Raw genomic sequence first — 12,605 nt, 5'->3', positions numbered from 1 at the left:
AGAGCTACAGCTCCCAGCAAGGGTCGCTCCCACTGCAGAAAAAGCAGAGGGGAGGAGAGGAAGAAAGTCAGGCGGGTTTCTCTGTCTGCCTCCCCAGGCAACCAGAACATCCCGCAAGGCCATCGCCTTTGGGAAGCGCTCACACTCCATGAAGCGTAATCTCAACGCACCTGTCACCAAGGCGGGCTGGCTCTTCAAACAGGTGAGGCCTCCCCTGCTGTCCGCCCACCAGGACCTCCACTTTCTCCTCATTGCTCTGCTTCCTCTGTAGTTACAGTAATAGTCCCTGCATGTTTTGGTATGTCCTCCCGTGTCCTATTTTTGGTATGTTAATATCTCTGTGAATGAATCTCCTAATTTTATGAAGACTCAGAGAAGTTGAATATCTTCCCAAAGCCACACAGAAAAATAATGTCACATTTGGGAACCCAGCCAGGTCTCCTAATGGGCAGATGGACTGACAGAAAGATGCTGGGTCGCCAACCCCATCAGAGCAACCCACTGGCTCGTTCTCAGGAGGTCCCACTTGCTGTGAAGGAAGGGGGGTGTCCTTAGTCCCGGGGTCCACTAAGTCTTCCCAGTTTGACCTCACCACCCTCCCTGCCCACCCTCTGCCCACTCATCCTGGCTCACCTCTCACCCCTTTTTTCTTCCCCGGGAGAGACACTGAGGCCTGGGCTGACAGAACTGGAAGGTTACAGACAATAATCTAACGTCACTTTCCTGCATCTGAGGTCTCAAGGGGGGTTGGCTGCCACTTATTGGCGGCAGAGCTGCGACCAGAGGCAGGATGGCCTTATAATTAGTGCCACGCTCCTTCCCCTGCAGCCCCCCTCCCATGCCCAGCTCACAGTCCCTCCCCTCTGTCCCCACTTGTCCCGCAGGCCAGCTCCGGGGTTAAGCAGTGGAACAAGCGCTGGTTCGTCCTGGTGGATCGCTGCCTCTTCTACTACAAAGGTGAGCTTGCCTCTTCTCCTGGGGCTGGCCGGGGCCGCAGGAAGGCAGGGCCCACCGCTCTTTCTCATTCTGCCAGATCACCGGGCTCTGCTTTGGGTGGACGTTGGTTGGTGGACATTGGTAGGGGCGGGGGTGGGGTTGCAAATCCGCCCCATAGCCTCGGGCACCCGTGGGGTGTGACAGTGGGATAAAGACAGAGCCCGCTTGCTCACGTGGCCACTCACTTCACATTCAACAGTGTTTACTGTGCGCCCTCCAGGTTTCAGGCAGAGTTCTAGGTGCTGCTGGGGGACGCAGTGGGCAGAGTAAGGTCCTGGAGTGGGGGATGGGCTAGGAAGAGGAGGACGAGGAGGAAGGCCCCTAGTCACTACTAGCGCCTGACCTACCAATCGGAACTTACGTGTTGATCTGCCTACCCCTGGGGAGTGTCTGAGCCGAATCTACGAAGGCGGAAATCTCGGTTTCGTTCACGGCAGTAGCCACAGCGCCTAAAACAGTGCGTGGCGCACAGTAGGTGCTCAATCAGTGTTGAGTAAGTGAATATCCCCAGCTTCCACCCTCTGTGCCCACCCCAACACTCACTCCCAAGCCTCTCAACAAAAAAAGAGAGAGAGAGAGAGAGAGAGAGAGAGACCTAATAACTTTGGTGAGGCAGCCTCTGGGAAGTTATTTTTAAAATAAATGTGCAGCTGTGTCATGTCAGGCAGGTCCTGAGGGAGCTGGTGAGGCTTGAGGACAGGGCCGGCCCTGTCAGGCTGCTGTGGGGCCACGGGAAGAGAAGGGTAAAATGGTTTTGCAGCAGGAGAGGCTGATTCCTTTCCTCCATGCCCTGGGAATGGCAGGGCCCTGACTTCCCTGGGCCTCCTGGGAGCAGTTCAGTGAATCATTAACTTCCACAAACAAGGGTTGTACCCAGTGACCCCTCCAGAGTACTGCTGTCCCTGTGCCCTGAGTCGCTGTCACCTGAACCCCAAAAAGAGAAATCAGGAAGGGGCTGCAGAGACAGGGTCCAGCCACAGAAAAAAACCCAAAACTGGGGGAAAAGAATCTGCCCGGGGCGTGGCCCCTGGTGCTGGGCCTCTGGGACCCAGGGCTGGCTGGAGCCAGAGTCTGAACGAAGCTGAAGGAAAGCCAGGATCTCTGCAGAGGAGAGACTGTGGGACTGGCCGGAGGGGAGAAACTGAGAAGTTGTGAACTCAAAGGGCACTGTGATGGGGGCCACCGTCCACTGAGAGACGCTCTCAAGAGCCCCTGTAAACATTGGCCCGGACACTGCCAGGCAGAAGGCCATTGCCTCCAGAGGATGGCAGCCTCCACTTTTCTGAAGAAGCTCTGGGTCCCCAGCCCCAGGCTCCTCCTGATCCTTTGGCTTCGCCCTTCTTCTGGGTGCCATGCTGACTCTGCAGAGGAAGCTGGACCTTAAGCCGGGTATCTTGTGTGAGTGATGAGGAAGTGGAGAAGGGGAGCTCATGACTCTAATCCCCGAGACTCCTTCTGACGCCTAACAGAGGGTTTTCCAGGGTTTCTGGCCCCGGGAACAAAGAGCTATCCCAGGGAAGTGGGGAGTTGCCCCCCCCACCTATTCCACAGAACACCCCCACCTTTTGAGGTTCCTGCCAATGGCTGGGGTCCCGACTAGCTCATCCATCGGGCTCCTTTGGAGATCCAGGATGGATTATATAGGAGCCTGGTTGTTAGCCTGATGCAGGGACCAGAGGGCCAAGGGGTTCTGCAGGTGTGTGTCTGCCTGTAGAGACATGGGGCCATAAAGGGGAAGACAGACCCCTGTCAGGAGAGGACAGAGCAAGCTGCTGGGTGCCTGGGAGAACCTTAGAAACAGTTACCCAGAAGAGCCAGAGCCGAAGATGGGACTGCTCTGCCATGCCCAATCCCATTATTATCCCATTACATATATCCCCACTGGAATTGTCTTGCTTGGGGAGGCTCTATGGATAGGAGAGGGGCTAAGAATGCTTGCTTGGGAGGGGCGCCTGCCTGGCTTAGTCGGTAAAGCATGAGACTCTTGATCTTGGGGTTGTGAGTTTGAGCCCCGCGGTGGGGGTGGAGTTTAAAAAAAAAAATGCTTGCCTGGGAGTCAGGCTTCTTGGATCCAAAGACCAATCCACCACTCTCTACTTCAGTAACGTTGGACAAATTACTTAACCTCTCTGTTGTGTCTCTACCTCCTTACCCATAAAATGGGGTAATCGCAGTACCTATTCATTGGGTCGTGGGTAGGGTTAAATCCATAATCATAAATGACTTATTTAACTTAGAACAGTACCTGATGAATAACAAACCCTCCATCACATTAGCTGTTCCTTATTTGTCTACCTGCATCCCAGAAGGTAAGCTCCCAGAGGGTGGGTGGCACTTCTCTCCCATCTGCCTCTGTAGTCCCAGCCTCTAGAACAGGGTCTGCAGGGCCGCTGCAGGGAGTGTGCCTCTCCGTGCTGTGCAGAGCACAGCCTGTGTGCTGGAGGGTGGCGGCCCTCGGTGCCCGGCCAGTAGTAGAGGAGCCACACGGACGTATTGCTGTGTATCACTGTAGGGCTGATAGACCCCTCCCCTCTCTCTGTGCACGCGCACTCAGCAGGCATGCGCATCTCACCTGTCCCTCTACCCAACAGATGAGAAGGAGGAGAGCATCCTGGGCAGCATCCCCCTCCTGAGCTTCCGGGTGGCCGCAGTGCAGCCTTCGGACAACATCAGCCGAAAACACACCTTTAAGGTCAGTCGGCCCTTCCTCTCCCAGGTCAGGTGTGGAAGGGAGGCCTGCTCTTCTAGAGCGTGAAGGAGTGGAGAAGGACCCTGAGCCACCTCTCCACGGAGTCCCCACTGGTGGCGGAGGGAGGGAGAAGGCAGTGGCCCCTGGAGTCAGTCCCAGCTCTATCGAGACCACCTCCTCTTACCTTGGGAGTCAGCTGGGTGGTTCTCCTCAGGTTGGGCTGGGAGAGATGGGCCTCAGTGGTACCCCAGTTTTTCCTGGGGGAGAAGTACTTAACGTCCTGAACCCATGCGCTCTCTGCCCCATGGCCTGGAGGCAGAGGCAGGGGCTGTGGGCTGGTGGGGTTCTGACATCCCTTCTAGAAAGCAATCCTCCCTACCTTGGGCCCAGGGAACTAGACACCCAGTCAAACCTACTCAAATTTCAATCTCTAGAGAAAATTAGGAGTTGAGTTTGATTACAACCGAGAAAGACGAACTTCATGCAGACCGTAGTTTGGGAGAATAGGAGCATGGGAAGATGGGCCTCACGCGCCTGCTCAGTGTCCCTCCCTTGGAACCCCCCGGGGAATCCACCCATCAAAGATGTGCTTGCAGTTGGCTCATTGCAAGCTGGTGTTTTTCTACGTTTAAAAATTCATGACCCATTAAAAACAATAAAAATCCCATGCCCTTTTTGTATTTTATGATGCAAAGACCAGAGGCTCCTTTTCATTTCCAAATAGAAAATGATGATACCGGCTATGCATTTTCTTAGCACAAAGCCCTCCCTCCCCAGTTGAAAATGGCTGTCCAGGTCCCTGAAAACCGAAAGCTATGGTGTTGGATGATGATAGGAACTGCAGGTAATGCCAGATCAGTATCTGAGCCTGTGGGATCTCAGAGACTCTGCCCCTTCCTGTCCTTCAGACTCTGGTCACCTGACCGTGGAAAAGAGCGTGGGCAGGATACACAGGTGCTGCTCCGGGGAACAAGGAGGGGCTTCTTTGGCACATAATTAGTTCCTAGCCTCCTAGGGTCCTGTCTGCCAGAGGTGTGAACAGAATGAACAATTAATAAAACTCTAGCTCTAGGGAGCCGGGTTCTAGCTGGGGAAGTAGAAACAGGTTGTTTAACCAACAACAGACAGTCCTACTATACACATTCGCGCCCACACCGCCACACAGCTCAACAGCCTGTCTCACCCTCCCCTCTAGACCTGTGCACAGACACATCCACACTCCAGCTCGGAGCTGTGCCAGCAGCAGGCATTCCGGCAGCGTCCCAAGTGACTGATACACGCACGCACACGCGCGCACACAGCCCCGGCTCTCTGCGCCCCGCCGCCCCTCCCCTCCTTCCCCTTCCCCCAAGGAGTGCACTGCCTCTTTAAAACCCATCTCTGAGGGCTGTGCCCAGTGGCCCACAAAGGGTTCCGATTGTGGCTATTCAGTGGCCCTTCCCCAGGGAAGGGAAGGGAGCAGAGACAGATGGGAGGCTTGTGCGGTTGCGGCCACCAAGTGAAACTCTTGGATGGCTAATAATGAGCTGGGCACTAGTCCTGCCCAGCCTGCTGCTGAGTGCCTTAACCTCTTCCTAACCCAGCCCCATGGGGGCTCAGGGGACTTCACCGCACTGGGGTAGCTCCCTCGGTCTGTGGCCCCCCTCCACGGTGCCAGGCCGGTGTCCCCTCCGGCTGCCCGTCAACTGCCCTGTTTACCCCCAGCCCCTCCCCCTTCCTCTGTTGCAAGCAGTATGCTCCTGTGCCTTTGCTCTCCCCTTGTCTCCCCGTGGGCATGTTTTGTCCTCTAGCTTGACCGTGAGCTCTTCAAGTGCAGAGAGCATGTCTGTTTTGCTGTGATTGGTGCCCAGAGCAGAGCTCTGCATGCACAGGGTGCTCACTAGCAAATTAATTCACTTGCTGCCCACTCCTGCCAGCGCCAGTTCACACCCACCAGTCCCGCCTGTCTCCCTCTTCTCTACAACAACCCTGTGTCCTCCACGCCGGAGAGCTCACCAAGTCCCCTGCTCTCCCTATCCAGGTGCCTCCTTACAGCTTTGCTGGCCGGAAGCACCTCCCTGCGTCTGCCCACAAGCTGGGCCCCCTGCTGGAGGGTGGGAACGGGTGGCATCCAGAGGAAGTAAGACATGTCACTGGGTAAATGACTCCTGTCAGAAAGGAATCGTGTGCCGGGGAAGGGTGGTACAGAGGAGTGAAGGTCCAGCCGGGGAAGCATTTGGAGAGTGTGGATTTGACACTGCTGCTTCCGAGAGCCCTGGGGCTTGGTCAGGAGAGCCCCGTCTTCTCTCCTTCCAAGCCTGTGAGACCCATGATTTCACACTCAAGGGGTCAGAGACGAAAGAGAGGTTCACATCTGAGACTATTAATCACTTGGATTTCTCATGTTGAGTGGGGTAAACCAGGCTACCTGCTTTTTCTGTGAGATTGAAGGTCTCACCCAGGGAGTATGCTGAGGTCCCAAAAAGAATTGAGCTCTGGAGCATTTTTCCCTTGTGTCCTAAGAACTTTGATCTTCACCAGGAGGATCCCTCCGCATTAGACAGATGCATCCCTTCAGGCCAGAACAGAAACCCAAGTCTTATGCAGCTGCAGAGCTGGTTGGGAACAGAGCTAGAATCAGCACTGGGTTGCCCTGAACCCTCTCCGCCAACAGCCCCAGTTGCGTGGGGCAAGCTCTGCACTCCCCACCCTTGGCGGGCATCCTGGGCATCACTACGTGCTGTCGTCCCCATGGCTGCAATAGCGAGTAGAAGGGGATAATCTGAAACCCCCCCACTTCCCTCTGCTCCTCAATATTCCTGCCACGTCATCTTCTGTCTCTCCCTCTGGTGTCTGGTTGACCTGTTCTCTGCTTCTCCTCCTTCTGACTGCGTGAGGACCCCTCCTCTGGACAGGAGCTCCCTTCTGGGTTCCCGCCTGCCGCACCTCCTCGCGGCCGCCAACTAGGTAGCGTGCTCTAACTGGCAGTGCATGCCCCTTGCATGCGCAGGGAGGTGGAGGCCTGTCTGTCTCTCTGTACCAGCTCCTCAGAGGCCAAGCTGGGGCCAGGACTGGCATGGGCTTGGGGGCGGGGTGGGGGAACATCTCTCCCAGACATCGGATAATAATTGCCCTTCAAATCAAAGATGGAATTTGATGGGAGAGTGGGCGTGGTAATTGCCCTTCCTGTTTATAATCACCTTAGGTGGGGCAGGTAAGCTTCCCTGGCTATTGGGCCGCTGGGTGGTATGCAGAGAGCTATAGCCCATATGCCAGAGCTAGAACACTTGCCATAGCTGGGGCTGTCCTCCTCACCTTGCTCCTGAGCTGCAGCGGGTAGGGGAAAGAGCTACAGACCAAGGGAATGGCCTGCCTGACCACCTGTTCTGTGGATGTGGCTGTCTTCCCCTACAGGTGACTACGTGCTGGGTGGATGAGGCCGGGGCCAGTTCCACGAACTGCCTCTCCCCACAGGCCGAGCACGCCGGGGTCCGCACCTACTTCTTCAGTGCCGAGAGCCCCGAGGAGCAGGAGGCCTGGATCCAGGCCATGGGGGAGGCTGCCCGAGTCCAGATTCCCCCAGCCCAGAAGTCGGTGCCCCAAGCTGTGCGTCACAGGTGAGTTCCAGGGCACTGGGCATGGGCGTGGGGAGTGCCAGAGAAAGAAGAGTGAGGAAGCACCCCCCCTCTATGACCTCCTGAGCCCAGTGCTGGCTCAAACGTCTGAGGACATGTGAACCACTCCTCGCCTCCCAGCAGGGTGCCTGGCTAAGTGATTTCAAGGCCTGGGGTCTCTCTTCCCCTGATTGGGTCTACCTCTTCTCTCTGGGCTGGTAGAGGCCAAGAGAGAAGTCAGGTTCCCTCGGGGCCTAGCCAGGAGCCAAAGACCAGGGTCATTCACTCGTTTATTCTTGGCTGTGCACATTAAACCCATGACTTCTGGAGGAGGGTGGACTCAGGTTCGAATCCCCACTTAGCCCCTTGCCCACACTGTGACATCAGTGTGAGTTACTTAACCTCTCTCAACCTGAATTTCCTCTCCCCGAAGACAGCAGTTAGAATCCTCCCTCAAGGGGTGGCTGTGAAATCTGGACGTGCAGGGAGCACTCAGCCCATGGTGGCCCCATCCCTGTCCCCACCCGCCACCCCCTGCAGCCTCAGGGCCTGTCTTTACTCAGTGCGTGGAGTCCTGAGGTAGATGTTAACAGGGATCCAGAAGAAGGGGGTTTTACGGTATAGATAGACTCCAAGTCTATTTTAGTGTCTTAGAAGTGTTTAACACAGGGAATGTCGCAACAAGGATGCTTGAATATGTTGGGTTTGGGAAGCCACAGGGAAAACATAGTCATGAGATTCCATCTTCACGTCAGCGGAGGGGCGTACTTCCAGAAGTTCGCTCATTCAGTTCGTAAATATTTACTGTAAGTAGGTATGTGTCAAGCACTGGATCGGGTGCTAGGGAAACAAGGGAAGACAAGTCTACACGCTCCTGCCTCGTGGAGCTTACTTTCTGACAGAGTCAGTCCTGGAAGAAGCTTGTTCTGGAGATGGGAACTAGCATGTTTCTGTGCCGAGGATGTTTGAGGCAACAGCTCTGGCGCCTGGCGCCTGCCACGTTTAAGCTCACGGTCCTGCGAGGGGAGGGACTGGTACACCCATCCTGCCAACAAGGAGCCCAAGGCTCGCTGAAGTTAAGGAACTTGTACAGGACACAGGGCTGACCTGTAACAAGCTTCTGTAGCCGAAACATCAAGGACAGTCACCATTATGGAGATTTGGTAGGGCATGTATCGAGCTTTCGGGGCTGGAGTGGAGACAGACTGCCGGGGAGACCAAGTCTGGGGGAGGTCAGTGGCTGGATTCAATGCAGGTCAGCAGAAGGGAGCAGAGAGTGACCCATGGAGATGACCTAGAGGGTAAAACAAGCAAACCTTGCATAGGCAAGATTGGACTATGTTTTATAGTGATTGTCCAGGCTGGAGCAAGAAAGCAAAATGGGGGGGATTGGGGCGCGTGGGTGGCTCAGCCGTTGAGCGTCTGCCTTCGGCTGGGGTCATGGTCCCAGGGTCCTGGGATCCAGCCCCGCATCGGGCTCCCTGCTCCGCGGGAAGCCTGCTTCTCCCTCTCCCACTCCCCCTGCTTGTGTTCCCTCTCTCGCTGTGTCTCTCTCTGTCAAATAAATAAAATCTTAAAAAAAAAAAAAATGGGGGGGGTGATTTAGGAAACAAAATTGCAATTCACTGACTCCCATTTCCATTGCTACCTTCCTGCCCACCGTTCGCCACTCCTTTTTCCTTCCCGGTCTACCACCCCCTGCCCAGCTCCGCCCTGGGCTGGGGTCACTTACAACATCTCCCTTGGTGTCCAGCAGCCACGAGAAGCCAGACTCCGAGAACATCCCACCTAGTAAACACCACCACCAGCCATCCCACAGCAGCCTCCCCAAGCCTGAGCCCGAGGCCAAGACTCGAGGGGAGGGTGACGGCCGGGGCTGCGAGAAGGCTGAGAGGAAACCCGAGAGGCCCGAGGTCAAGAGCGAGCCTCTGGTGAAAGCCAATGGCATCCAAGCCGGACCCGAACCAGCCTCGGAGCCCGGCAGCCCTTACCCTGAGGGCCCGAGGGCCCCAGGGGGAGGGGATCGGCCCGCCCAGCCCAACGGCTGGCAGTATGGCTCCCCGAGCCGACCAGGGAGCACAGCTCTCCCACCTCAGGATTCAGAGAGCGGGGGCCACCAGCGGAGCTTCCCCCCGCGGGCCGACCCCGACAGAATTGCCCAGCGCAAGAGCTCCATGAACCAGCTTCAGCAGTGGGTGAACCTGCGCAGAGGGGTGCCCCCACCTGACGACCTTCGCAGGTGAGTCCTGGTGGGGCGCCGGCGTGGAGCTGGGGTGGTGTTAGGGCTGGGCCCGGGGAGGGGAGGGTGTGACATGTGCAGCACCCCGTGCCGGAAATCTTCTGGAAGCCAGGCTGAGTTGGGACGCCAGGAAGACCCTCCAGCCCAGGGTTCCCAGCTTGTCCAAAGCTTCTACTGCCCCGTGGCTCCAGCCGTGGAGTGTGACCTTCTGCCCGGCTCCTGCCCTGTTTACTTTCTTCAGAGACAAGGCCGGAGCACCCAGCGCCTCTCGGCGAGGATGCGGGGTGCCCGGGAGGCGTGCAGGCACTCGGAGGGAGGGGCCTTCGAGTTGTGCCAGTCAGAGAGCCATCCGTGCGTCCGGCCCTCTTACAACACCCCCGGTGCCATCGGGTGACTCTGCCACCACGATCCTCACCGGCCGCCAAGCCAACGCACCCCAGTTTTGAACGGCTCTAATTGTTTGCAAGTCTTTATATGCAGCTTAAGAAAAGGAAAGGAAACAGAATGTTGCTGCTCACCAATGCTAGTTGTGCCCTCTAAACCAATTTACTCCTTTGTCCAGTGATTGGCTTTCAAACACCGGAAGACATTTTTTGGGCCCGGAGCATGCATCAGGGCAAGCGGGGCTGCGGCCCCTTCCCTGCGGGGGTGGGCAGCTCCCTGGAGCGCAGGTGCCAGCCACAGGAAGGCTGCTAACATGCTCACCACTGCCGCCCTGGTGCCTGGGACATCTGGCCTGCCCCGGGGCGAGCACCTCACTTGGGATGAGTCCTAGGAACCTACGGTCCCGTCCTTGATGAGGACATCAAACCAGGGAAACTGCTGCTCTTTTGTCCCTCCTCTGTCACCCACCTCCCCAGCACCCAGTACGCTCATGTTCTTTCTGCTCTTTCTGCCTGCCGTTCACCTCTCTGGAAAGGATCTGATACATGGGTTCATGGTGGGATAGAAATAGCTAATAAGGCTTAAAGTTTCTCCCCAGGGCTATTTCATTTTAAAAAGACAAAGACGGAAGCTCTGAATGTGAAATTTCCAGTCTCGGGTGGCTGGTTGAGGGAGGAAGCTGAGGGAGCTTTCCCTGCACCCCCGGAAGCCAGGCTCAGCGCCCAGGCAGTGGCTGCCTCCGCGGGCTCCCAGAGTCGGCCTGGGGCACCGTTCACCTGGGCACACCCTGCTCTAGGCTGGAGGACCCGGAGGTGGGGCTGGGGCGCAGTGGTGGGGTGGGTGGGGTTGCGCTCATTTTGTCTGGCTTCCTTACAATGTCCTCTCTCTCTCTCTCTCTCAGTCCCTCTAGGTTCTACCCCGTGTCCCGCAGGGTCCCTGAGTATTACAGCCCCTACTCCTCCCAGTACCCCGATGATTACCAGTACTACCCACCGGGGGTGCGGCCGGACAGCATCTGCTCCATGCCGGCCTACGATCGGATCAGCCCACCCTGGGCGCTGGAGGACAAGCGCCACTCGTTCCGCAACGGAGGCGGCCCTGCCTTCCAGCTGCGGGAGTGGAAGGAGCCCCCGGGCTACGGGCGGCAGGATGGCACCGTCTGGCTCCCCAGCCCCTCCCCCTCCCGGCAGCCAGTCTATTACGATGAGCTGGATGCCACCTCCAGCTCCCTGCGCCGCCTGTCCTTGCAGCCCCGCTCCCACTCTGTGCCGCGCTCGCCCAGCCAGGGCTCCTACAGCCGTGCCCGCATTTACTCCCCTGTCCGCTCACCCAGTGCCCGCTTTGAGCGCCTGCCACCTCGCAGCGAGGACATCTATGCTGACCCTGCTGCCTATGTGGTGAGGCGGTCCATCAGCTCCCCCAAGGTGAGCCACCAGCCTGCGCTTCCTTCCCCATGCCCTGAGGACCCCCCGCCCCAGAAGCCTACTACCATCTGCAGAGGAGAGGTGGAAGTGAGGGGGGCATCTGGGACTTGGGGTCATCGTGTCCCCCGGGGACACACACTGTGTGTTGGCAGGAGCCACGATGATGCCCGGGGGAGCTTCTGGCCCTGCGGGTCTGTCTGTGGGAGAGCTGCTTTGGGGCATTTGCTTTGACCCCTGAGTAGGAACATTGCTGTTGGTGCCTGTCCCCAGGTCATGCCAGGAACCCTAATCCTGTGTTTGAGGGCAGAGAGGGTTCTGTCTTTTCACATCTTGAGGACCAGACAGGTCAATGCAAGGATCCTGCGGCGAATAAATGCTGCCCATTTTCATTTGGCATCTGCTTTGGGACGGGATACGCACATCCCTAACCTTGAACTTCAGTTGGTGGGGAAGTCTGTGTCCCAGCCGGACCCCCTCACCTCTCCAATTCCCTTTCTCTTCCAGTATGATTACCTGGGAGACAGGCGGCCAGTCCCTGCAGGACTGTTCCCCTACAACTACCCACCATCCCCCACGGTCCACGATAAGATGGTACGTCCTCTCCCCCCGGCCACTTGTCCACTTCCCGCAGAACCTCTCCTTCCAGGGCGGGGCCAAACTAGGGCAGCCACAGGGATGCTCTGTGCCTTGGTGCCTGGCCCTCCTGGTTTTTAGCAGCCTCTGGATACTCCTCCTTCCCGGCCAGGACTCTGACCCCAGTGCAGAGTTTGATGCCAGTTACCCCATGTCTGGGACACAAGGTAGAGGAGCAGGGACAAGATCTGGGGGCGTGCGGTGTCCTGACCCTCTGGACCCTGGACAGCCTCCTGCCCGGCATGCAGAGGCGCCCCCATCCGGGGCCCAGGGAGTGTCCAATAGCAGGCATTTTCTCCAAGTCTGTCCTTGCCTGCAGCGCTACTTTTGGGGAAAGAGACAAGTAGTGAGATTAAGGAAGAAAATATGTTCCCTATTATGCCTCTTTCTTCTTTTCTCCCTGCTTTCTACTCGTCTCTCCCGGGAATTTGTTCTCCAGAGAATTTTTGTCTCCCCCCAGAGAACCGGGTGCAGATGCTCCACCTGGGATGGGGGTGGGTGCACTGGAACGAACAGGCTGAGTCCGTGTCCCCAAAAGCCTGTTGCTGACGCCTGTCCCTACATAGCCCGGGGAGGCCCGGGTGGAGGAGCCTCTACAGGCATGGAGGGTGCCCCTCCCCTCCCCCTTGATCCTTCTCTGTCCAAGC

General features: G+C 57.3%; 1 protein-coding gene across 3 annotated transcripts in view; it reads left to right on the top strand.

Annotated features, from left to right (window-relative positions):
- The window catches only part of PLEKHA6 (pleckstrin homology domain containing A6), a 136,574-nt gene that overhangs the window by 97,748 nt on the left and 26,221 nt on the right, over positions 1-12,605 (top strand). The window contains exons 6-12 of one of the 3 annotated variants that reach the window (XM_073884440.1): positions 98-202; positions 885-957; positions 3,588-3,688; positions 7,079-7,281; positions 9,032-9,517; positions 10,803-11,325; positions 11,830-11,916. In XM_073884440.1, the coding sequence (XP_073740541.1) occupies positions 98-202; positions 885-957; positions 3,588-3,688; positions 7,079-7,281; positions 9,032-9,517; positions 10,803-11,325; positions 11,830-11,916 (1,578 nt within the window). The remainder of the gene's footprint in view (positions 1-97; positions 203-884; positions 958-3,587; positions 3,689-7,078; positions 7,282-9,031; positions 9,518-10,802; positions 11,326-11,829; positions 11,917-12,605) is intronic. The other 2 variants (XM_073884442.1, XM_073884441.1) reach the window with 2 other exon arrangements.

Source organism: Callorhinus ursinus, unplaced genomic scaffold, assembly GCF_003265705.2.
Source record: "Callorhinus ursinus isolate GAN/ISIS: 27379988/994484 unplaced genomic scaffold, GSC_fseal_2.0 scaffold57, whole genome shotgun sequence".
Lineage (NCBI taxonomy): Eukaryota > Metazoa > Chordata > Mammalia > Carnivora > Otariidae > Callorhinus > Callorhinus ursinus.
Note: the sequence above shows the minus strand (reverse complement) of the source record. Positions and strands in the feature narration are given on the sequence as shown.